This window comes from Oryctolagus cuniculus, chromosome 7, assembly GCF_964237555.1.
Source record: "Oryctolagus cuniculus chromosome 7, mOryCun1.1, whole genome shotgun sequence".
In the NCBI taxonomy this organism is placed as follows: domain Eukaryota; kingdom Metazoa; phylum Chordata; class Mammalia; order Lagomorpha; family Leporidae; genus Oryctolagus; species Oryctolagus cuniculus.
The window spans coordinates 136,260,031-136,284,311 of NC_091438.1; the positions used below are offsets into that span (position 1 = coordinate 136,260,031).

At 51.9% G+C, this 24,281-nt stretch overlaps 1 protein-coding gene and 1 long non-coding RNA gene across 9 annotated transcripts in view; one reads left to right on the plus strand and one right to left on the minus strand.

The window, feature by feature from the left end:
- Window positions 1-24,281, plus strand: part of OSCP1 (organic solute carrier partner 1) — a 33,244-nt gene that overhangs the window by 8,517 nt on the left and 446 nt on the right. For 4 of the 8 annotated variants that reach the window (XM_070078739.1, XM_002720681.5, XM_008273667.4 and 1 more), the window contains 8 exons: window positions 5,463-5,617; window positions 9,618-9,785; window positions 11,614-11,694; window positions 19,045-19,148; window positions 19,929-20,057; window positions 20,957-21,026; window positions 23,107-23,246; window positions 24,115-24,178. In XM_070078739.1, the coding sequence (XP_069934840.1) occupies window positions 5,463-5,617; window positions 9,618-9,785; window positions 11,614-11,694; window positions 19,045-19,148; window positions 19,929-20,057; window positions 20,957-21,026; window positions 23,107-23,246; window positions 24,115-24,178 (911 nt within the window). Of the gene's footprint in view, window positions 1-5,462; window positions 5,618-9,617; window positions 9,786-11,613; window positions 11,695-19,044; window positions 19,149-19,928; window positions 20,058-20,956; window positions 21,027-23,103; window positions 23,247-24,114; window positions 24,179-24,281 lie in introns of all 8 variants that reach the window. The other 4 variants (XM_008273671.4, XM_008273668.4, XM_008273669.4 and 1 more) reach the window with 1 other exon arrangement.
- LOC138850680 (uncharacterized) lies at window positions 20,261-23,186 on the minus strand. Its single transcript, XR_011390777.1, has 2 exons — window positions 23,070-23,186; window positions 20,261-21,769 (listed from the first exon to the last, which is right to left on the minus strand). It is a non-coding gene; the product is annotated as an uncharacterized lncRNA (long non-coding RNA).

Genomic DNA, 24,281 nt, shown 5'->3' on the forward strand with positions numbered 1-24,281 from the left:
AATGACCACATGGTGCCAGGTGCAGACCAAGCAGATGTTGGCTAAAGGGCCGTGTCGTGTCCCTGAGGGGTCCTCCTCCCTTTTTTCAGTGTCAACCTTTGCAGGGGCCGCTGGGGCAGCAGCCACACTTCTGGTAGTCTGTCCTGTCTGGTAGTTCTTAAAACAACTTCGTCCTAGTATCCCGTGACCTAAGAGCTGTCCTTTAGCATGAGCGCACAGAGATCTCTGTTGGGCAGCCGAGAAAGAGGGAAGCATGTGACTGCATGGCCGCAGGACCGTGGGCAGGAGGCATGTATCACGCATGCAGTACGGCCTTCTCATGCGCAGCATTCAGTGTCCCCTTCACCTGCAGAAGTCGCCAACTCCTGGCAACAAAACCTCAGCCTTTCTCGCCTTTCTAAATCGTAGACACCTGGACAGCTGGGCGCACTGATGCCTGGCCTCAGCCATCCTTCCTGCATTTTAAATGCTGTCCCCTCACCAGGAGATAGCGCGTGTTATATTTAGGAGCACAAGCATTAGAATCAAATGGGCCCCGTTCTATTTCCAACTCCACCACCAGATGTATGACTCTTAAAGAGTTTAATAATACTCAGTTTTAGAATGAGGATAATTCAGAATTGTCTTGGAAGGTTTTTTTCAATCATGTATTTATTTGAAAGAGAGACAGATGAAGAGATCTTCTGTCTGCTGGTTTCCTCCCCAAATGCCCACAACAGCCAGGGCTGTGCCAGTCTAAAGCCAGGGGTCCCAGAACTCCATGTGAGTCTCCTACGTGGGTGGCAGGGGCCTATTGGAGCCATCACCTGCAGCAGCCTCCCAGGGTGGGCAGCAACAGTGGAACTGGAACTTGAACCCAGGTGCTCTAACATGGTAGGAGAGGTCCCAAGCAGCATCTTGAACCATTGCACCAGACACCCACCTCACCTTGGGGTTTAAATGAAATGATGCATATAAAGTTCTAGGCCCAGTGCCTACGACATGGGAGCTGGTGACTATCCAGTGGGGTTTCCTGACTTCTGTCATTTAGCTTTGGCTCCAAATCGCATATTCCTGTTCCCATAAACGAGGATATTTAGAGCAGAGGTAATTGGGAAGAACTTGATTGCTTTCATCAAGATAATTATTTCATCAGACCAGGCTCAAAGAAAAGTCCTTATTTGAGTGCTTAATATGCTCTTGTATTTTGCAACCACCTTTTGACACTTCTCTTGAGCAATTTTTGGCTTACCCCTTGATGCACGGCAGAATTTCGGATGTGAAGTGTGGATTTTGAGGACTTTTCATAGACCTAATTGGATCACTAGAATTTATTTCAACTTAAGTGTGCAGAGATAATGAGCAGAAAGTGACTTCATAACCTGAACCCGAGACTGGCAGCCCGATGTGCGGAGAGCCCAGGTCCCAGTCCTCCCGAGGCACCTGCGAAAAATCCGTCCCTCCTCTGCCTTAGCCTCTTCTGATCAAATCTGGCTCCTCGGATCTTCCTGCCTTGTTCAACGTATGCAGAGCTCATCCGAGTGCCAACAAGTAACACCCAAGAACGAGTGTTTAGCCTAGCACGTAAGGCACCCATGTCCCATAGCCGAGTGCCTGGGTTCCATTCCTGGCTCAGTTCCCGACTCCAGCTTCCTGCCAGTGCAGGCCCTGGAAAGCAGCAGTGACGGCTCAAAGTAATGCAGTTTCCGCCACCCATGTGAGAGTCCTGGCTTGAGTTCCTGACTCCCAGCTTCGGTCCTGGCCCCGCCCCAGCTGTTGTGGGCATTTGGGGATTGAACCAGTAGATGGGTGTGCTCTCGCTCACTCTCAAATAAATTTTTTTTTTTTAAATTAAATAACTCCAAGACAGACTAATGGGTGTGATTAAAACGATTTCCCAGGCTTTCTTTAAATATCATGTGGCTGCTTTTCTAGGGCAAGGAGAGCATCCCCCTCCTCTTTGTGCTTGGGTTGTTTACCTCAGAGTCTGGTTCATAAGTAGGTCTGCCTCCGCCACATGCTAAGCGAAGCAGATTGTGAGAAAACGCGTCAGCGCGTGCCTTCATACTCTGTCCAAGGAAGGAAGTGAGGGGTGCATCCCTGCATGGCAGGACCCAACCAGAAAACCACCATGTTCTCTTTGGGGGCACCTGCTGTCCTTCCTTCCCAACAGGTGAACTCGGCAGGCATTCTCGCACAGGGAGCCATGGTGACCTGTGTATGCCGAATGTATGTGGCTTCTTCACTCCCCAGAGGGGAGCTGTGTTTTCCTTTTCACTTTGCCCAGAGGAGCTAACCATCACCTTGGGGCTTTCTTTCTTTGGAAACAGACTATCTGGGCCCAGGCTGTTTTCCTAAATGCCAGTAAAAACTTGAAGACACTTGAGAACTGCTCAGCACACAGGAGAAGGGTAGCTCTTAGTAGCATTAACCCAGGCCAGCATGGTGGCACAGCAGGGGAAGCTGCCGCCTGCAGCGCTGGCTGCCCATATGAATGCTGGTTCAAGTGGCATTACCCTAGTCAGTGCTGATGGGTGTCTAACTAGAACTTTCCCCTGGCCGGCGCTGCGGCTCACTAGGCTAATCCTCCGCCTTGCAGCGCCGGCACACCTGGTTCTAGTCCCAGTCGGGGCGCCGGATTCTGTCCCAGTTGCCCCCCTTCCAGGCCAGCTCTCTGCTGTGACCAGGGAGTGCAGTGGAGGATGGCCCAAGTACTTGGGCCCTGCACCCCATGGGAGACCAGGAGAAGTACCTGGCTCCTGCCATTGGATCAGCATGGTGCGCCAGCCGCAGCGGCCATTGGAGGGTGAACCAACGGCAAAGGAAGACCTTTCTCTCTGTCTCTCTCACTGTCCACTCTGCCTGTCAAAAAAAAAAAAAAAAAAAGAAGAAGAAGAAGAAGAAGAACTTTCCCCTTTGGTCCTCCTCCCAGGCCTACAGAAATCCGTGGGACAGTCTTTATGCTGTCTTCTGAGGAGTTGCATGTGGCTTTTCAGTTGGACCTCTTTCCTAGTAAATTCTGCGTTTCACACAGGCTGTGGTAAGAAAACAGTGAGAAAAGCCAGGTTCCTGTAGGTCCTTTTTTTGTGGAAGGCTAAGGGGAGGCATGAGGCAGCGGCAGAGTGTGTGCCTGCAGAGTGTCCACTCTGGGGAATGGCGGGGCACATGCGCAGGGCATGCTGTGATGGGTTGAAGTCGTCCATTGTGAGGGACGCCCTGTTAGGGAATGGATTTGATGGAGTCTAGGGAAAAGTCCAAAGGGCAAGTGTGAGGTGTTTTTTTTTTTTTAATTATTTGAATGGCAGACAGATAGACAAAAGAGAGGCCTTCCATGCACTGGTTCACCCCCCAAATAGCCGAAACAGCCAACACTGGGCCAAGCCAAAGCCAGGAACCTGTAACTCAGTCTGCATCTCCCACATGGGTAGCAGGGACCCAAGTCCTGGAGCCACCACCTGCTGCCTCCTAGGGTGCACGTTCGCAAGAAGCTGCAAGCAGAAGCAGAGCCAGGGCCTCAAACACTTCTATGAGGACTTTTGTGTCAGCGTCGGGGAAAGAATGTGTCCTTTCTCCCCGCTGCCCATAGTCCTTCCATTTAAGATTTAGGTACCACCAAAAATCAAACCTCGGCTCCACCTTCCCCCATCAAATGCACGGAGATGCCTTAAAATGCTGGCCTGAGCCCTCAGGGTACTGCTGCTAATTACTCACCGGTGGAGGTGCCTGAAATAATCAACTCACTGCTCTGCCTTTAAAGAAACAAGGCCATGGCCAATTACCTGGCACATCCTTGTGGTTGGCAAAAGGAGTTTAAATCTTTAGTAATAGGTGCCAGCATTGTGGCGCCACAGGCTAAGCCACTGCTTGCAACGCTAGCACCCCACATGAGCGCCTGTTTGAATCTCGATTGTTCCACTTCTGATTCAGCTCCCTGCAAATGCATCTGGGAAAGCAGCAGAAGGTGGCCCAAGCGCTTGGGCCCCTGCACCCACCAGAGAGACCCTGATGGAATTCCTGGCTCCTGGCTTTGGCCTGGCCCAGCTCAGCCCAGCCCTGGATATTATAGGCATTTCCAGTGTGAACTAAGTCTCTCCCTCTCTAACTCTGCCTTTCTGATAAACAAGTAAATCTTTAAAATAAATAAATCTTTAGTAATAATCACTCATGTTTAACAATTGATTTTGTGTAATTACTTTAAGTAACCCAGTTTTATCTCCAATTTTAATTACTATGAATGTGTACTCTCCACATCCTTTCATCTTTATGCCAGAATAACTACCTTAATTAAGAATAGTCTATATTCAACCGTACCTGTTCTATTTCTCAAACCACTTACCTAGTGATATTCTGTTGAGTGGTACAAAACATCTAAGTGAATGAAGACCTAAAGTTATAGGCAACTTTGGTTTGTACACACCTTTTATTCTCATGTGATAGAGATTTTCCGTTTGAACAACAGCATGAGCTATATCATTACAATGTGATACCCGTGTTGGGGATCAGACATAGAAGTTACCGCATTCTCTGGGGCTGGCATTGTGGCATGGTGGGTTAAACCACCACCTGCCAGGCTGGCATCCCAGCGTGGGCGCCAGATCTTGTCCCACTTGCTTTACTTCCAATCCAGCTCTCTGCTAATGGTCTGGGGAAAGCACCTGGGCCCCTGTCACCCACGTGGAAGACCTGGAAGAAGCTCCAGGCTCCTGGCTTTGGCCTGGCCCAGCACTGGCTGTTGTGTTGTGGCCATTTGAGGAGAGAAACAGCGAATGGAAGATCTCTCTCTCTCTCTCTCTCACCCCGCCTCCCTTCCCCCTTTAAAAAAAGGAAGGAAGGAAGGAAGGAAGGAAGGAAGGAAGGAAGGAAGGAAGGAAGGAAGGAAGGAAGAGAAAGAGAAAGAGAGAGAGAAAGAGAAAGAAAGAGAAAGAAAGAGAAAGAGAAAGAGAAAGAGAAAGAAAGAAAGGACTGCATTCTCAACCTGTGCTGTCTGAACAACATACACGTCTTATGGAAACACTAGTAATGCCTGAGTCTCTAACCAGCAGGTGGGCCTGCCTGTTTTCATAAAATGTCTTTCCAGAAGAGTCAATTACCTGTGTTTAGGAAATAGATGTCCGAGTGTGTAGATTTGTTTTTTTAAAGAGTGATGCTCCTTCTCATTTTTAAGGAAGTGACCTAAGGCTAATAGGAATCTCTTTTTAAGAAGGCAGAAACACTTCCCTTACCATGACGTAGGAGATAAAGCACATGGAGTGCTTCACAGCCCCTGCAGCACAGCCCGTAGCACGTTGCCTTTGCTGCCTTCGTTGCTGGCCCGGATGTGGTGTCTCAGGGCCCTGCCTTCTCCGCAGGGAGCTGCTCCCACCAGGCGCCCGCCTGCCTCGCGCTCTGTGTGTGCCTGGCTCTTCCCTGCACCTGCAGAGCGCATCTGTGAATGAAGCTCCCTGCAGCGCCTTGCTCAGCCGGCTCCTCTCCTGTCCCCACAGTTTTGAATGACATCGTCTCCACCATGTTCAACAGAAAGTTTATGGAGGAATTGTTCAAGCCCCAGGAGCTCTACTCCAAGAAGGCCCTGAGGACCGTCTACGACCGCCTGGCTCACGCCTCCATCATGAGACTGAACCAGGCCAGCATGGATAAGGTGAGGAGCAAAGCCGCTGCCTGTCACGTGGCTGCCCTTCCTGTGCCTTCTGGGGATGACCGCAGACTGGGGTCAGGTGAGATGATGGGCGTGAGAGTCCCACAAGAAACAGGCCACAAATATTGGTGTTTTTTGTTGAGTTTCAGACCTCAGAGGTCACGCACACCGAGTCCTCTGCCCCAGGAGAGTGCTGGTCTGCGTGCCTGTATTTATCAGTCCCCAGGGACACAGGAGACACTCAACCCTGAGAACTCAAACTCGGCCTGTCTTCACAAATCTCAAGTCTACAGTGGAGAAATGGTTTTCTTTTAAGAAAATTCAAACCCACTCAGTCTTTTCTTGTAATATGAAAATATTCATTTCTTTTGGGGAAAATTATTGGTCTACTCATCATTTTTTTAAAGATTTATTTTATTTATTTGAAAAACAGAGTTTTAGAGAGATGTAGAGACAGAGAGAGAGGTCTTCCATCCTCTGGTTCACTCCCCAGATGACCACAACAGTCAGAGCTGCGCTGATCCAAAGCCAGGAGCCAGGAGCTCCTCCAGGTCTCCCACGCAGGTGCAGGGGCCCAAGGACTTGGGCCATCTTCCACTGCTTTCCCAGGCCACAGCAGAGAGCTGGATTGGAAGTGCAGCAGCCAGGTCTGGAACTGGCACCCATATGAGATGCCAGCACTTCAGGCCAGGGCATTAACCTGCTGCGCCACAGTGCTCGCCCTGGCCTACTCTTATTTTTAAAACAGTAGTTCCACATAACTAAATGGTAGGAGACAGACCAGTCTTTTAGGAGTTCAAAACAATTTGTGTAGATAATTGCCCTCTAGGAGGCAGAGTATAACTCCCCACTCCTGAAGTGTAGGCTGTACTTAGTGACTTCCTTTCAAAGAATATGGTCCAGAACAGAGCCGGGAAAAGCATTAGCTTTACACTGGGGGAATCCAGACAGACTGCCGCAGCAAGGTGGCCCGGGGTCCCACCAGCAGTGGGGAGTCACTGTGCACCCAGTATGATGTCATAACAGCGGCACTTCACCACCATGGTCTTCCTTCCCAGTCCAGCCATGAGAAAAACATGAGGCAAGTACCACCTGGAGGTCATGCTACAAAATACCTGATGAGTAATCAAAACCGTCAAGGTCATCAGAAATGAGGAAAGCCAGAGAAACAGTCGCAGCCAAGAGAGCCCAAAGAAACAGGACAGCTAAATAGAATTAGCACCCTGGAGGGGCTCCTGGGACAGAAACTGTGCACTGGCAGGAACTAGTGGAATCTTAATAAAGTATGGACTTCAGTTAATTCAAAGGGTGGGCATTTGGTGCGGCAGTCAGGACAACACTTTGGAAGGCCCACACCCCATAAATGGAGTGCCTGGGTTCGAGTCCCAGCTCTGCTTCCCATTCCAGCTTTCTGCTAATGCACACCCTGGAGGGCAACAGAGGATGGATCAAGTACCTGGGTCCCTGGAACCCATGTGAGAGATCTAGACTGAGTTCTGGGCTCCTGGCTTCAGCCTGACCTAGCCCCAGCTATTGGGGGTATTTGGGGAGGGAACCAGTGGGTGGAAGATCTCTCCATCTCTGTCTTTCTCTCTGTCTCTCCAGCTTTCAAATAAATAAAAAATTTTAATAACTCCTTTGCAAGTTCCTCCATTATGTGAAAATGTTTTATTTTTATTTATCTGAGAGGCAGAGAGAAAACTCCCTTTCCACTGGTTCACTCCCCACATGCCTGCCACGGCTCAGCCCTGGCCATAGCCAGGAGCCAGGAATTCCAGCCAGGTCTCCCACAGGTGGGGCAGGAACCCGCTTACTTGAAGCACCACTGCTGCCTTCCAGCTCTGCATTAGCCAGAAGCTGGAGTCAGGAACCTGATCAGGAGAGTCAAACCCAGGCACTCTGATGTGGGATGTGGTCATCTCCATCCTGGGCTAAATGGCCACCCCTCCACGGGACTGATGGCGGGTAGACGGTGTGCAGAATCAACGCAGACTTGTCACTTGCACCTGGCAGCCTCGGGGGGCAGACTGCCTTTACCCAAGCCCTCTTACCCCCTGACACTTACCTTTCGAAAGTCACTTATCTCCCTGTAACTCCACGTTGCCATCTGTAAGATGGGGATAACAGCTATGTTATCAGTTATTGGAAGGATTAAGTGGGACGTGTGCCTGGGCCTGGCACATAGTAGATGTTCAGTAAGTATTCACCTTCCCTCTGCTCCTTCTTCCCCCTGTCTTCAGGACGGGGGCCTGAAGCTTTAGCTTTACCAGTCACTAGCTGTGGGACCCATTCCGCTGCACATCTTGGAACTTCTGCTTCGTCTTGGCACCCATCTTCAACCTTCATTCCCAGTGTGGTGCCATGCACACAGCAGGCACTTAATGTTTGCTAAGGATGGCGGAGACACTCAACTCTGTATCTCTAGTGTTTCACGCCCCCTGCTGCCCCCTTAGTATTTAGCTGAGTGTCGGAGAAGCAGGATCACACGGAGGGTTCTAGCAAGGAGCCCTGACGTCCTGAAGTCTGATTTCACTCTGCCATGCATGGGCAATGTGGAGCTGGGCAAGTTCCCTCGTTTTCAAACTGGCATATCACCGACCTCGCAGGCTTCTTGTGACGATTCAACGTGATCAGATGGGCTCCTGTGTGTAACTGTGCTGGACGGAAGCCTCGGTTGGTAGCGGCTTATATTCGCAGTCCTGCCGCACACGTGTCCAGGCTCTCTCCCCAGGCCCCTCCTGTCCCCGGCCTCCCCGGACTTCTGGCCTCCAGCCGTGGCACCAGCCTCCTCCCTGACACTAGGGTGAACATGCCGCGGCCCTCCTGGGCCACCCTCACCTTCGTCACCGAGGCTTCTCCTTCATAGCACACGCACGCTCCCTTTCCCTGCCCTCCGTGGCCGCCGTCTTTATTCCAGGCCACAAGTCCAGAGCACGCCAACGTTTCATCCATTCGCACCATCAGTAGATGTTGATCACACAGCTAGCATGAGCCAGGTACTGGCTCACCTCCCTGGCTCCAGCCTGCCCTGTCTCTCACTCCTCATTGCCGATTGACCAATCTCACTTCATCATTACTCCTCCCGGGTCAGTTTAGCCAACCCTAGCCACCCCCTAATTCCTACCACATCCAGTCTACCTTATTTTGCCTGCCTGTCTTTTTTCTTGTGACCTTTTTGCCTGTCTTTCCAAACCCTGTGGTCCTCCAGCCTTGCCAGACTCACCCCCACTTCATTTCCCACCACCTCCGGCGGGAGCTCTCCTGTTCCTCCCAGGAAAAGAGCCTCCATCACCCCCACCCAGCGTTCTCCTCCACTACTGCGCACATCCCGTGCCCTGCACCAGGCTGTTCGCTGGGACTGCCCCAAGGTGCCTCCCAGGCCCCTTCTGCTACAGGCCTGCATGGGCCACTTTGGTCCTCAGCAGTTTCTCCCCTCCGGTCCTCCATACGTGATCCTATCACACGTGGGGCCTGTTGGTATCTGAGTAAGTATTGTCCGTCATTTGCAGTTGTTGAATTTTCTGCCCGCCACGATCACGCATGTCATCTCCTTCACTCCTCTCAGCAGCTCTGCAGTGGTGGAAAATCGGGGAGTACTTTTTGCAGGTGAGAAAGCGCAGGCTCAGAGGAGTTAAGCAACTTGGCCAGGGCCGTGAAGTAAGTCAGCAGGCAAGGAGTCCTTGAATCTGGGCTGTTTTTCTCCAAGTCCAGAGCCCAGTCCAGGACCCCCCAGCTGCCAGGATTGTCCTAGCAGCAATACACATAAGGTGACCAGAGATCCTGATTTGTCCTGGAGTGTCCCAGGTCACGCCTGTTGTGCAGCCTTAATCAGTAGCGCCCGCTTTTTCTCTCCCAGTGTCCTGGTTTGGGTGTTGGCTGACAAGGTCACCTGAGCAGTGCCCTGAGCCCAGAGTGGGCTTTCAGTGAGCACTTGGCCGCATCGTTGCTGGGCGATTCTGACTTCCGCTTTTACGGTTCTCTTTGTGTGTGTGTGTGTTGGCAGCTCTATGACCTGATGACTATGGCTTTCAAATATCAAGTACTGCTGTGTCCCCGTCCCAAGGATGTGCTGCTGGTCACCTTCAACCATTTAGACGCCATCAAGGGCCTCATCCAAGACTCCCCGACCATCTTGCATCAAGTGGACGAGACTTTCCGGCAGCTGATGGAAGTAAGTATCCCCAGTCCCGCCTCCTGCTCTGTTGGGAGCAGGCGTGAGAGGGAGGACAGGAGGAGGAGCCGCAAAGCCCACCACTCTCTACAGCATCAGCAAGTGAGGCAGGCATTTGGTGCCGTGGTTGAAATTCCACTAATGCCCACAGCCCGTATCAGAGTACGTAGGCTCACGTCCCAGCTCTGCCCCAGGTGCTAGCTTCCTACTAATGCACACCCTGGAGGGCAGTGGGTGATGGCTCAAATACTTGGGTCCCTGCCATCCACCTGGGAGACCAGAATTAATTTCCCTATTCCTGGCTTCTGCCTGGCCCAGCCTTAGCTGTTTGTAGGCATTTGGGAAGTGAACCGGTAGATGGGAGATCTCTGTTTCTCTTTCTCTCTCTGTCCACGCCCTTCCAAATGAATACTTAAGATAAACATAAAATAGGCTGGCGCCGCGGCTCACTAGGCTAATCCTCCGCCTTGCGGCGCCGGCACACCAGATTCTGTCCCGGTTGTCCCCCTTCCAGGCCTGCTCTCTGCTGTGGCCAGGGAGTGCAGTGGAGGATGGCCCAGGTGCTTGGGCCCTGCACCCCATGGGAGACCAGGAAAAGCACCTGGCTCCTGCCTTCGGATAGGCGCGGTGCGCCGGCTGCAGCGCACCAGCCGCAACGGCCATTGGAGGGTGAACCAACTGCAAAAGGAAGACCTTTCTCTCTTCTCTCTCTCTCTGTCTCTCTCTCACTGTCCACTCTGCCTGTCAAAAAAAAAAAAAAAAAAAGATAAATATAAAATAAAAACCTACAACTATTTTGCTAATGTGATTGGTATTATCATCCTATGCCTTTTTTTTTTTTTTTTTTTTTTTTTACAGGCAGAGTGGACAGTGAGAGAGAGAGAGAGAGAGAGAGAGAAAGGTCTTCCTTTGCCGTTGGTTCACCCTCTGATGGCCGCCACGGCAGCGTGCTGCGGCCAGCGCACCGCGCTGATCCAAAGGCAGGAGCCAGGTGCTTCTCCTGGTCTCCCATGGGGTGCAGGGCCCAAGCACTTGGGCCATCCTCCACTGCACTCCCTGGCCACAGCAGAGAGCTGGCCTGGAAGAATGGCAACCGGGACAGAATCCAGCGCCCCGACCCGGACTAGAACCCGGTGTGCCGGCGCCGCAAGGCAGAGGATTAGCCTAGTGAGCCGCGGCGCCGGCCATTCTATGCCTTCTTAATGTCACCTTCAAAATGCCAAGAGTAGAGCAGGCGTCAGCCCAGTGGTTAAGGTGCTCACGTCCTACATTGGACTGCCTGGGTTCAATTCCCAGCACTGCTTCCTGACTCCGGCTGCTGGCTAATTCAGACCCTGGGAGTCAGCAGTGATGGCTCAGGTATTTGGGTTCCTGCCACCCACTTGGGAGACCTGGGTTGAGTTCCCAGCTCCACGCTTTAGCCCTGGTCCAGCCCTAGCCGTTGCAGGTATTTGGAGAGTGAACCAGTGGATGAGACTACTTGCTCTCTGCTCTGCTCTGCTCTCAAAGTTTAAAAAAAAAATCATTCAAAGAGCAGTGATGCAGAGACTAGCCATTTTCTCTGAAAGGGGGTTGGTGGAAGATTTTCTCTAACTCCTGGGGCCCAGCCTCACCAGGTCTGTGGGAGAGAGGAAGTGCACCCCAGCTGAGCTGTGCTAGGACAGGGTTTGTCTCTGCTGAAGGAGGTGCTGGCTCTGCTGCTGCTCCAGCCGCTGTGTCCTCTCCTTGCTGTCCGGCTCCCATGCCCGAGCCCAGCTCACCCCTGCGTGTCCACACCGCCCAGCTCTCTGTAGGATGCGAGTGCTTCTCTCTGCTTGGCCTTTGTCAGGTTTACTGCGGTCTGTCTGCCGGTGAGTTCCAGCTGATCCGTCAGACGCTCCTCATCTTCTTCCAAGACCTGCACATCCGGGTAAGTGAGGGGGCAGCTCCAGGAACCCACTGCGTAAGGGAAACGGAGGCAGACAAGGGAGGGCATTGTGCCCGGTTAGTGATGGCCTCGGGGTTTGATTCCACGGTGAGAAACGTCCTGATGATCAGGTGCAGCAGTTGGAAACAGCACGAGAGAGATCACAAGGCCGCCGTTCTCACAGTTAACCTCACGAGGTTTTTTGTAGTAGTTCCTCTCTGCTTCTCCCAAGGAAATGTGCTCTTGAGCCAACCTGATCTCGAATCCAGTCCTCCTCTCAAGCCTTACCGTCCTTGGCTTCTGTGGCACCTGACATAGGCAAGAGGCTGCTGTCCTACCCTTGAACCCTGACCTGTCCTGGGTCTTCACGTTTCCAACCACCCTGGCCTTCCCTTACTTCTCCCTTCCAAATTCACCCCTCCCTGTCCCCAGACCTCCCCCCTCTCTCTCCACTCCCCCTCTGCTCATCGGGGACCTCTTTCCTCCCCATACCAACTCCTCTGGCTGCGACTCCTGAGTCCAACCCCTATCCCGCCCCGGCCCACCGCTGCACTGCAGACCCCAGTCTCCACAAGGAGGCCCACCAGGGCCCACAACCTAATGTCGCTGTCTGCATTAGTCCCGGCAGATCAAGTGCTGATTTCTTTTGAGAGCACCACCGTTCCCCCACTCACTCAGCTCAGAACCAGAGCAGCATCTTGGATTCCCCGTTTCTGATCTTCATCCAATTGCAGCTAAGGCCTGTAGGGTCTGCCCTTTCAACGTGCGCCAGCATTCCTGTGCCACCAGCCGAGCCCTCAGACTTCATAGGGCCATTGCTTCCTGCCTGGCCCTCCCTCCTCCTGCCATGCCTACTCCAGACCATTCTACACCCTGACTCTGTCCGAAAATTTTACTTATTTACCTTATTTGAGAGAAAGAGAGAGAGAAGTCTCCTATCTGTTGGTTCATTCGCTAAATGCTTGCAATGACCAGGGCTGGACCAGACTGAAGCTGGGAGCTGAGAACTCAGTGCAGGTCCCCACGTTGGTAGCAGGAATCTGACCACTTGATCCATCTCCTTCTGCCTCCTTAGGGTGCACATTCGCAGAAAACTGGAATTGGGAATGGGGACTCCAACCCAGGCACTCCTAGGGGTCGCAGGCATATGAGGCAGCACCTGTGCTGGTAGGCCAAATGCCTGCTCCTACTCTGCCTTTTACAACCACATTCTAAGCTCTGGAATTGTGGGCCCACCTCTCTCAGACACGGCTGTTTTCCTCCCCGTAACGTAACAGACTGGTACAGGAAAGATGGTTCGATGCGGCGGAACAAGTGCAGGCCCTGGAGCTACTCTCGTGTCTGCAGCCCATCTCCAGCACCAGCTCCAGGACCTTGGGCAAATTACTTCCCCTGAGCCTTGGTTTCCTCGTCTGAGAAATGGAACTGACGCCATTCCTAACTCAGAGTTTGCCGGGAGGGTTCACCAAAGCAGACGGTGTGATATATACGTAGGTTTGCTCCCAGAAGGATGTGCACAAAACTGGCCACAGTGGCTGCCTTCAAGGACTGGGGAGCTGGCTGGAGGACAAGGGCAGGAGAGAGACTCCCATCCCATCAGACAGACCCCTTTGAACCTTTCGCACGCTGTACCTGCGTACGTGAGACGCACTCACGCTCACACCGTAAAACTCCAGCCAAAGGAAGGGATTGAAAATGGTTCATGCCTTCCACAGACCAGAAAAGATGAACAATGGCAGCTCCAACGCCAATTTTATTTTTAACCCTCGTGAGTAATTTTGTCTGCTATAGATGGAGCCATAATAACATCAGTATAAATTAAGGTCTCTAATACTCATCGATTACCATAAACAACGGGAAGGTACAAATAAGACAAAGTTTTGCATTAAATTTAAAACACCAATTTGAAAATATTGAAAGTTCTGCATTGTATTATTATGAAAACCCTGCATATCTGGGCGTTATTTTTATGGGTTGTAGTAATACAAGCAGCCATATTGATTTCACAATTCTGACAAGATAAAATTCAGTATAGTGAAAAGACTTTCCTAATAAGAATTCTATAGCAAAATCTTTAAAACGTATTAAGCCACAAAGTATATTAAGCTTTAATTGCTAAGCTGGCAGGCCGTGAAGCAGCAGACTGTTTATCAAGAGAATAGCACCGCGTGTCCTGATGAGACTGCCGCTGACCTGTGCCGGCTGGGCTGGTTCCCAGGCCTGGTCTCTGATGGTGTTGCTGCTCAGCTGCAGTCTGTGACTGCCTCCATGGACTTTCTGCACTTCCCCACACCCTTGATAGCTTTAGATGCGTTCGCACAATCAAACGACATCAGGAAAACACAGCCCTGCTCTGACAACCCCTTCCCCACTGTGTAACCACAGCAAACACAAAACTGCTCCTCCAGTGCCGGTATCCAAGCTCTCTGGGCTCTCACAGGCCAACGTGAAGTGGCCAAGGGCCCACCCTGTGCCCCAGAACCTGGACAGAGACGGTGCCAACCAAGAGCAATTGCATTTGCAATCCTTCCAATTACTTACAACCGACTCTGTCCCTGACCCCCGGCAGAGCCCCCAGAGTTGCCTCCCGCAGGCTGAGCGCTCTGGTCGGCCTCCTCTCCCTCACCCCCGCGCACCCTCTGTCACTGGCTTTCTTCTTTCCATGCCAACATCATTCCGCCTTGGCCTCTCCGCAGGACGTCCCTCACATCTCCATTCTACCTGGAAGTAGTTCAGCCCTGGAAACCCAGTCAGCCTAGTGAGTATTCATGAAGTGCCTACTGTATGCCAGGCTGTCTTAAGTGTCTGAGATACACAAGTGAGCAAGACAGAGGCCCCGCCCTGTGCCAGTGGGGCGGTACAGGGAGGGCAGGTCGGTCGCCTTCCTGTGCTGAGACCGTGAGGGAGACGGTGACACGAGGGACAGCTGTGGAGGGCAGCAGGCCTCTTGCGTTAGACCAGCAGAACTTCCTGCGGTGATGGACATGTCCCGTGTCTGTGCCGTCCAGGAGCCAGGTGCGGCCACCGAGCGCTTGGAATATGTGGCTGGGAAGCTGAATTTGTAATTATAAATCATTTACACGTAACTGGTAGTTACCGAATGGGCCGGGAGATCTTTAGACAAGAGAGTCAAGGGCAGACTTTCGGGAGACAGACATTTAATTGCTAATGGAACTAAGAGAGAGCCTGGGGAAGAGCATCTAAGCTGACCACCAGCTCAGAGCCCCTAGACGGGAACAAGAATGATGTATGTTCCCTGAGCTCAGAGAGGCTGCTGTGGGTAGCACACACCCTGCTGGGCAGGGGTGAGGCTCCCAATAAACGCGATTCCGTGTGTGGCACAACACGGACGAATCAGAAGAGGCACCAGTCGTCAGTCAGTTGGCACTGATCCACTGACTCGGCTTTAGGCCCTAGGAAAGAGGTTATTCAGGAACAAACAAAAGGGGCCGGCGTCGTGGTACGGCTGGCTAAGCCACCACTTGGGTCGCCCGCACCCCACAGCAGAGGGTCTGGGTTGAGTCCCAGTTCCTCCATGTTTCGGATCGGTTCCCTGCTCATGTGCACTCTGGGAAGCAGCAGATACGGCTCGAGTACTTGGGTCCCTGCCACCCACCACCGTGGGAGACCCGGATGGAGTTCCTGGCTCCTGGTTTCAGCCTGGCCCAGGCCATTTGGGGAGTGAACCAGTGGATGGAAGATCTCTCTCTGTGTGCCTCCCTCTCTGTCTCTTTCTCTCTCTGCCTTTCAAATAATCAAAGTAGACTTTAAAAAAAAAAAAAAAAAAGCTCTTGAGCATTTTAAGGTGTGAGGTAACAAGGACCGATTTCTGTTCTGGAAAGTGAACCATGCAGGACAGAGGTAGAGGTGGCACAGTGGGTAGGAGCCATTATAGACACCAGAGCAGTGGAGAACGTTCACATCCGGGATACAGCTCTGGGGCAAGACCGAGAGACTGGACGTGAGGAACGGGGGGAAGAAGAGAGGACACGGGCAAGGCGGGTGCATTTCCTGGGATGGGAAAGACCCTGGGGTGGGAAAGTGAACCGTTCTCTTTGTTTGATTTGCCTGCCAGACACCCAGGTAGCCATGTGACAGGCAGTTCAGTCTGCCAGCCTGGAGCTTGGAGGACAGACCCAGCTGGGAGTCATCTGCACCCAGCGTAGGGCTGGTGTTTGAAGTCTCCTGGCCACTGATGGAAGCTGAGCTCTGGTCCTCAGCCTCAGGCATTTTATATATGTACACATATGTGGACACACATACAGACATGTGTTTAAGATGTATTTATTTACTTGAAAGGCAGAGTAACAGAGAAAAAAATCTTCTATTTGCTGATTCACTCCCTAAATGGCCATAACAGCTTAGGCTGGCCCAGGCTGAATTCAGGAGCCTGGGACTGCATCCGGGTCTCCCACATGGGTGGCAGGAACTCAGGTGCTTGAGCCATCGTATGCTGCTTCCCAGGTTCATTAGCAGGGAGCTAGACAGGAAGCAGAGTAGCCGGGTCTCAAACCTGTACTCTGGAATGGGATGCAGACAGAATGGGATGTGGGCATCCCACTTGGGGGCTTAAGCTGCTGAGCCACAATGCTCACCCCAGATTTGTGTTTTTTTTTAATGGCTTTTCTGGGGCCAGCACTGTGGTGTAGTAGGCTAAGCCTCCGCCTGCAGCTCCGGCATCCCCTATGGGCACAGGTTCATGTTCCGGCTGCTTGTATTCAAATCCAGCTCTCTGTTAAGGGTCTGGGAATGCAGTGAAAGATGGCTCAGGTGCTTGGGCCCCTGTACCTGTGTGGGAGACCTGGAAGAAGCTTCTGGTTCCTGGCTTCAAATCAGCCCAGCTCCAGCTGTTGAGACCATTTGGGGAGTGAACCAGCAGATGGAAGACCTTTCTCTGTGTCTCTCCCTCCTCTGTCTGTAACTCTACCTCTCAAATAAATAAATGAATTTTTTTTTTTTTAAAAAAAGGGGGTTTCTGGGGCCAGTGCTATGATGCAGTGGGTTGAACTGCTGCCTGCAATGCTGGCATCCCATATGGGTGCCGGTTCAAGTCCCAGCTGCTCTACTTCCAATACAGCTGCTTGCTAAAAAGCTGGGGAAAGTAGCGGAAGATGGCCCAAGTGCTTGGGCCGCTGCCACCCATGTGGGGAGACCTGGCTGACTTTGTTCCTGGCTTTGGTCTAGTCCAGCCCTAGCTGTTTTTGGCTATTTAGGGAGTGAAACAGAGGTTGAAAGATCTGTCTCTCCCTCTCTGCCTTTCAAATAAATAAAATAAATCTTTAAAAATAAAATGGGTTTTCACCAGGCCCATGAGAAAATGGGGGTGGGAGGTTAAGAAGGACACCTTAGGTTGAGGGTGCCATCTCAGTTGAGTTAGGTCCCTTCCTGGGCGGGGCCTAGGGGAGGGCTGAGCAGTTGATCGTGGCTGGAACATGAGGTTCAGGAACATGGTGCAGAGAAGAACAAGGCCAGCGGAGAGTACCTGGCAGGCAGCAGAGAGCCAGTGAAAAACTTCAAGCTGGAGAGGGACAGGATCAGATTTGGCTGTCAAAGAGTCTGTGCAGTAGAATGGAGGACGGATTGAAAGCAGCAAGAAGGAAGGCAGGGAGACCAGCGGAAAAAAAAAAAGTCATCCAGCTAAACCCTCTGACCAAACTGGTTTACACATTCTCCCCGAAACACGACCTGTGTCCGCTCACCTGCTGCTGAAGTGGCCCCAGCCGTATCCACCTGCCCGGCTGCAAGCCCGCGGTCACCCCTGCCACCCTGCAGGCCTGTGGTCCTCCTCTGTAGGCTAATATGCACATGCTGCTTAGCACATCCTGCTTCAGGGTGCTTTCCTTTTATGCTTGTGTCCTGTGTCCTGTGTCCTGTGTCCTGTGTCCGATTAGAGGTGCTAACCAGAGTACAGCTACCATCTATTGAACACTACAGGCAGGCTTTGCTTTTTTTTTTTTTTTTTTTTTTTTTTTTTTTGACAGGCAGAGTGGACAGTGAGAGAGAGACAGAGAGAGAGAGGTCTTCCTTTGCCGTTGGTTCACCCTCCAATGGCCGCCGCTGCAGCCGGCGCACCGCGCTGATCCGATGGCAGGAGCCAGGATCCAGGTGCTTTTCCTGGTCTCCCATGCGGCGCCGTGGCTCAATAGGCTAATCCTCCACCTTGTGGCGCCGGCACACCGGGTTCTAGTCCCGGTTGGGGCGCCGGATTCTGTCCCGGTTGCCCTTCTTCCAGGCCAGCTCTCTGCTATGGCCAGGGAGTGCAGTGGAGGATGGCCCAGGTGCTTGGGCCCTGCACCCCATGGGAGACCAGGCTTTGCTTTTTATGCTTCGTCGGATTTAGTTGTCACACTAACCCATTGAGTAGGAAGTATTATTACCCCCAGCTTACTGAACAGAAACCTGATATACAGAAAGGCTGGTGTTTTTTTTTTTTTTAAACCAAAAACCCAGATCCAAGAAGCAGCTCAGCTGATATTTAAGCCCAGTCTAACAGTTTGCCAGGCTTCCAGCTTATAAATTTTTATCACTTGGCATCTTCCCTGCTTGCACACGACAGATGCTTATTTTTGGTGAAATCATTAATATAAAGCTGTAGAATTTTAGAGCTGGAAGTTTATGTCACTTCCTGGATGAAGAAGGTAAGAGCCTGTAAAACTGATTAACTGGTACAGTCTTTATTGGATTTAATCTGTGAACGACCAAAACCTCCACAGAGAGGGGGTGGGAGATCAGTGTACCGCTCCAGTCTTGTGAAGGGCGGCCCTCGGAGGCTGCTGTCGGCTGGGTCTGCCTGCTCCAGCCCTGCCCTTCTCACCAGCGCGCAGGCAAGAGCTTGGGCTCCAGAGTCAGAAACAAGAATTTGAGGCCTCAGCTCTGCCTGGTAGGAGCTGGCTGCCCTGGAGGCTGTGTGGCGACCTCCCAGCTGCCGGTTCTTCATGAGGGTCTTCATGAGCACAAAGCTTGCAGCTGCATAGAAAGTTAGCAGGAAACTGAGGAACGGGCGTGGAGTTTGGAGTCAGGTTGGTTTTGAGTCAGTTTGGAATCCCAGCCCTGCCTCTTATTTTTCTCTCTGGGGTAAGTCACTTCCCTCTGAACCTCGGCTTCCTCGTCTGTAAAATGGGAGTAATGCGGCTCACCTGGCAGGTTTGCTGCACCACCTCCACGTCGCTCTGTTTGTGAAAGCCTGGCGGCTCCGCAGGTGTGAGTGGCGGTGGGTTTTTGCTCTCTCCTGACTGTTAGAAACTCTCTAGGTAACATTCCCAAAACCATCACACGGTTTCCAACTTCAGAATGTTTGTGTCTGTAAAAACGTACCTAGAAAAATGAGACTGTATTTCTCCCCCCGCCCCCCAGGTGTCCATATTTCTGAAGGACAAAGTTCAGAACTCGAATGGCCGCTTCGTGTTGCCAGTGTCCGGGCCTGTTCCCTGGGGGACGGAAGTTCCTGGACTCATCAGGTGAATTCTCAGCAGTGTCCTCCCAGCAGCCCTGGGCTGCCAGGAAACCAGTATGTGAGCCTGGACAGACACAGCACTGCCCTCCCCCCTGCTCAGTTAAGCTCACTGCTCACGAGGTCAGGGCCTAATCCCAGCTTTGCCACTTAGCAGAGGAGCCTGGGAGAAGCCGTGCATTCTCCAAAACTCACTTCCTCGTCTGTGAAGTGGTTACTATGACAATGCATAAGGGAACAGTGCTCTGATGTGCTCATACCGCACTCGGCATGTAACATCAGCACAGTAGATACTGTGATTATCATCATTGTTATGATCACAACTGGCATCTTGGCCTTTTTTTTTTTAAGATTTATTTATTTGAAAGGCAGAGTTACAGAGAGAGAGAGAGAGAGAGAGAGAAATCTCCTATCTATTGGTTCACTTCCGAAATGGCCATAATGGCCCAGGCTGGGCCAGGCCAAAGCCAGGAGCCAGAAGCTTCATTCAACTGGGTCTCCCACATGGGTGCAGGGTCCCAGGGACTTGGGCCATCTTCTACTGCTTTCCCAGGCCATAGCAGAGAGCTGGATCAGGAGTGGAGCAGCCAGGACTCAAACCGGTGCCCATATGGAATGCCGACACTGCAGGCGGCGGCTTCACCCGCTTCACCAGAGCCCCGACCTCGCATCTTGATCTTGAAGGAGTGCATGAGTTCCTTTTTTGTCCATGGTACAAAGAACAATGAAGGCTCCTGGGCTCCCTGAGCTTGGAGAATATTCCATCATGTCACACTTTGTATTGCAGAATGTTCAACCACAAAGGTGAAGAAGTCAAGAAGATAAAATTCAAGCATGGTGGAAACTATGTCACTGCAACCAAAGAAGGTTCTTTTGAACTTTATGGAGACCGAGTCCTGAAACTAGGAACTAACATGTAAGCGAAGTCTCCCTCCCTGAGCAAACTCAAGGTCGAAGGAGGTCACTTCATTCCAAAACCCAGCATGACGCTTTCTGCTGTGAAAATTTCCCTTAGATACATTGCGTGCAGATTCCTGACATTTTCAAAGGGCGCCAGGAACTCCAAACACAAGGCAACTCATTTCATCAACAGATCAAAAAGATGTATAGTTTCTTTGATTTTTTTTTTGTTTATTTACTGTTTATTTGAGGGAGAAAGAAAGAGAGAGAGAGAGAGAGAGCAAGCTCCTATCCACTTGGTTCACTCCCAAATGCAATGGCTGTGGCTGGAGCCAGGAGCCAGGAACACAGTCCAGGTCTCCCACGTGGGTAGCAGGAACTCAGTTACCTGAGCCATCACCAGTGCCTCCCGGGGTCTGTAACAGCAGGAAATTGGAGCCAGGAGCTGGAGCCTAAGATCAAACTCAGGGACTCCTATGAGGATACAGGCATATTTTTTAAAAAAAGAAAAAAAATGTATTTATTTGGAAGAATGACAGAGAGAGAGAGAGATCTTTTATCTGCTGGTTCACCACCAAAATAGCTACAACGGTCCAAGCTGGGCCAGGCCAAAGCCAGGAGCTGGGAACTCAATCCAGGTCTCCCAGGCGGGTGGCAGGGGTCCAGCTTTGACCTGAGCCATTACCTGCTGCCTCCCAGGGTGCTCATTAGCAGTCACCTGGAATTGGAGACAGATCCAGGTCTCCAACCCAGGGGATACGGGCATCTGAACTGCTACCCCAAACTCCCGTCCCCTCACAGCACCTTCTCGGATGCTATTTGGCATCTCAGAAGTCTTGAACCACACTTCCAAGTTAAAAAAAAAAAGTCAGTGGAAAGGGTCCAGATAATGTCACCATTTCCTGTTGACACCAGGTACAGCCTGAATCGGCCCGTGGACACCCAGACGTCTGGAGCATCAAAGAACTCCACCTCACGAGCGCAGGTGAGTTTCTCCTTCCTCCCTCATCTTCGCAGCTTCTTTCTAGATGCAGAAATCTCGATGGGCACACTTTAAATCTGCAAGCTAGCCAACATTTCCCCTCGTCATGTGCAATCTCCGTTCAGCCTTGCAACTACGCAGGGTTTGTCTTTGAATCTTTGTGTATTTTCATCTACTTGAAAGGCAGAGTGACAGAGAGGGAGAGAGAGCGAGATCTTCTGTCTGCTGGCGTACTCCCCAAATGTCTGCAGCAGCCAGAGCTGGGCCAGGCTGAAGCCAGGCCTCTATCCAGGTCTCTCACATAGGTGGCAGGCACCCCCAGGATGCATTAGCAGGAAGCTGGGTAGGAATCAGAGCAGCCAGGACTTGAACCAGCACTCCAGTAGGGGATGCTGGCATCCCAAACACCAACTTAACCCACTGCACCACAACACCCACCCCAACTCAGGTTTTAATTGTAGCTTTTCATGCGTATGTCCAGTGATCTGACTAATTGGGTAATTTCAGGCTTGGCTCAGCCACCCTAATTAGGCAGGAAGCACCCGCCAGGACGTGTGAATTTGCACCAGGGCACCAGGGCCATTAGGTCTGTGACTGCTGAGCCCAGCACTTCCAAGAATTCTGATGGTTAAAATGTCCCTTTTTACTGCTCCCTTACACAGCAGTGTGCAGCTCCTTTCAAACCGGGATTGTCACTTCTCTGAATTCCATCTTCGCAAATGTTTACCAAGTTAACTCGCAGCAAGCTGTAGGACACATCACAGAATATCCAGTTATTCAGCACAGCACACATTTCCTGAACTGCTTCTATGGGCTGGGTACACTGGGACACAAAGCTGACACAGGGGCTGGCACTGACGTGTAGCAGGTAAAGCCGCTGCCTGCAGTTTCGGCATCCCATATGGGCACCGGTTTGAGACCCAGCTGCTCCACTTCCAATCCAGCTCTCTGCTATGGCCAGGGAAAGCAATAGAGGATGTCCAAGTCCTTGGGCCCCTGCACTTGCATGGGAGACCTGGAAGAAACTCCAGGTTCCTGGCTTCAGATCAGCTCAGCTCCGGCTGTTGCAGCCATTTGGGGGGTGAACTAGAGGATGGAGGACCTTTCTTTCTCTCTCTCTCTCTCTGCCTTTCAAATAAATAAATAAATCTTAAAAAAAAAAAAAAAGAAAGAAAAAAAAGCTGACATAGACGTGGTCCCATCCTGAAGGGACTGAAAGTTCCCTGAGAAGGACAGCCATGGAAACCGTAACTCTTACGAGGCACAAGATGAGCTTGCTGGGTGTTCTGACTGCAGGGACACGTGCTCCGTCCAGTGGGGTGGGGGCAGGGATGAAGAGGGCTTTCCAGAGGAGGTGACATTGAAGTGGGGTTCTAGAGTGGGTAAAACGTTAAACAGCAGGGAAGGGGGAAGGGGCACGCAGACCGAGGTGACAGGACAAGCAGAGACACCGAGGACAAGAGAGCTCCGCCACAGCGTCACCAAGGCAGGTGGCCGACTCTTCTCCCAGCAGGGACATCGGGGCTTGATTAGGGGAGGGGCTTAAACAGCATGCTTTGTTCTTTAGGCATGAAGCAGAGGGGTTTGTCTGGGGCAAGGGAGAAATGAGACAAGACCTGTGTTTCAGATGACTGTGGCAGAGTGGATCAGAGAGCCCTGGGATGGGCTCTGAAGGAAGGGACCAGGACAGTGAGCGGAGGGAGGGCCCCAGGGGTGTGTTCATGGCCGTCACCACCTGGGGGCAGTGTGCTGACTCCTCCGGAATAGGAACCCTGGGCCCTCGGGACTTCACTGAGGCCACTTGTCATGCCCAGGGAACTGGACTGGCTCAAGAGGAAGCAGCATCCCCTCCTTCGAGGAGGAAGGTAGCTGGGGAAGGGTGGGGCCTCTGGGCCCGCCACTCATCCTGAAAGTGGAAACTTCTGCTGCGGACCCAGGCGGTTTTTCTGTTGGTTAAGCCTACTTTGGGGCCCAGAAATAATCCAGTGGTTGGTTTGCCAGATTTTGTAACCCAGTGTCTGGGGTCTTAGCCAGAAATGTGCTCACCTTCATGTGGCTACAGATCACGCCATTGTTTCAGCAGGAGAACATCGCTCCAAATCCGCTTGCTAAAGAAGAGCTGAATTTCCTGGCCAGACTGATGGGAGGGATGGAGATTAAGAACCCCAGTGGCCCCGAGCCAGGATTCCGGTTGAATCTGTTTACCACCGATGAAGAAGAGGAGTATGTTTTAAACCCATTTCTCTTAAGACACAGAAAAATCCCAAGTTTGATACAAACCTCAGAGTGACAATTACAAACCAGAGACACCTATAAATAACGAAGGAAAGCCCAGCCAGTTCAATAGCCTTGGTAAAGAATCCCCCCGGGGTTAAATGGCCCGAGCCTTCTGGAGTCATTCAAAAATAGAGTTCTAGTGTGTTGCTTAACAGAGTACAACCGAGCAACACATAGTAGGCACCAACGTGGTCATACTAGGACAAGTCTGTTAGGAAATCAGAGGGAGGCTGGACCTCGGTGTCTTTGGGGTTAGAGAGTCTAATGGCCAAACCCAGTGGTGGTGGCGACTCACCAGGCTTCTGCAGTTCTGTCAGGCACCTTGCCTTGCATCCACCCTGCAGCGCTCCGCACTGCCTGCACCTGGGGTGAGGATTGCCTCCTGTTTCCTGTGGTCGAGCTCACTTCAGGGATGATGGGAAGTGCTGGGGACACAAAGATGGCACAAAGGAGCCAAAGCCTGACCCTCGTGCGTAACTTATTCCATTGCCGTGTCATGAATGCCCCGAGTGAGGGCACAGCAGCTGACTGGGCCCTGGCATGCCACAGAGTTGGCATTTGATCTGGGTCTTGGAGTTTGCCAAGCAGAGGAAGGGGAAGACCGTTCCTGGCAGGGTTTAGTGTGTGTGCAAAGGCACGGGGACAGAGCCAGACTTGACTTTGCAGAGCAGAGGGTGCCTTGTTTGGAAGTGAGCTGGAAAGTTGGATCGGCAGGTGAGGCAGAACATAGGTCCTGAGTTACCAAGGGCCAGCTTGCCGAGCTGGCATGGAGCATACCCAGACCTTGTTCCCATTTCTTCACCGTCTTATCCAGACAGGCAGCCCTAACCAAGCCAGAAGAGTTAGACAACAAAGTCATCAACATACAAGCTATGCAGGTGAGTACGTGGGACTCCACGGGGTCACACATTTCCCTCCTCGTCTTGGGACATCCCTTTTTCTCCCCAGCCATCCTGCAGCGGCTCTATCGTCCCTATTTTG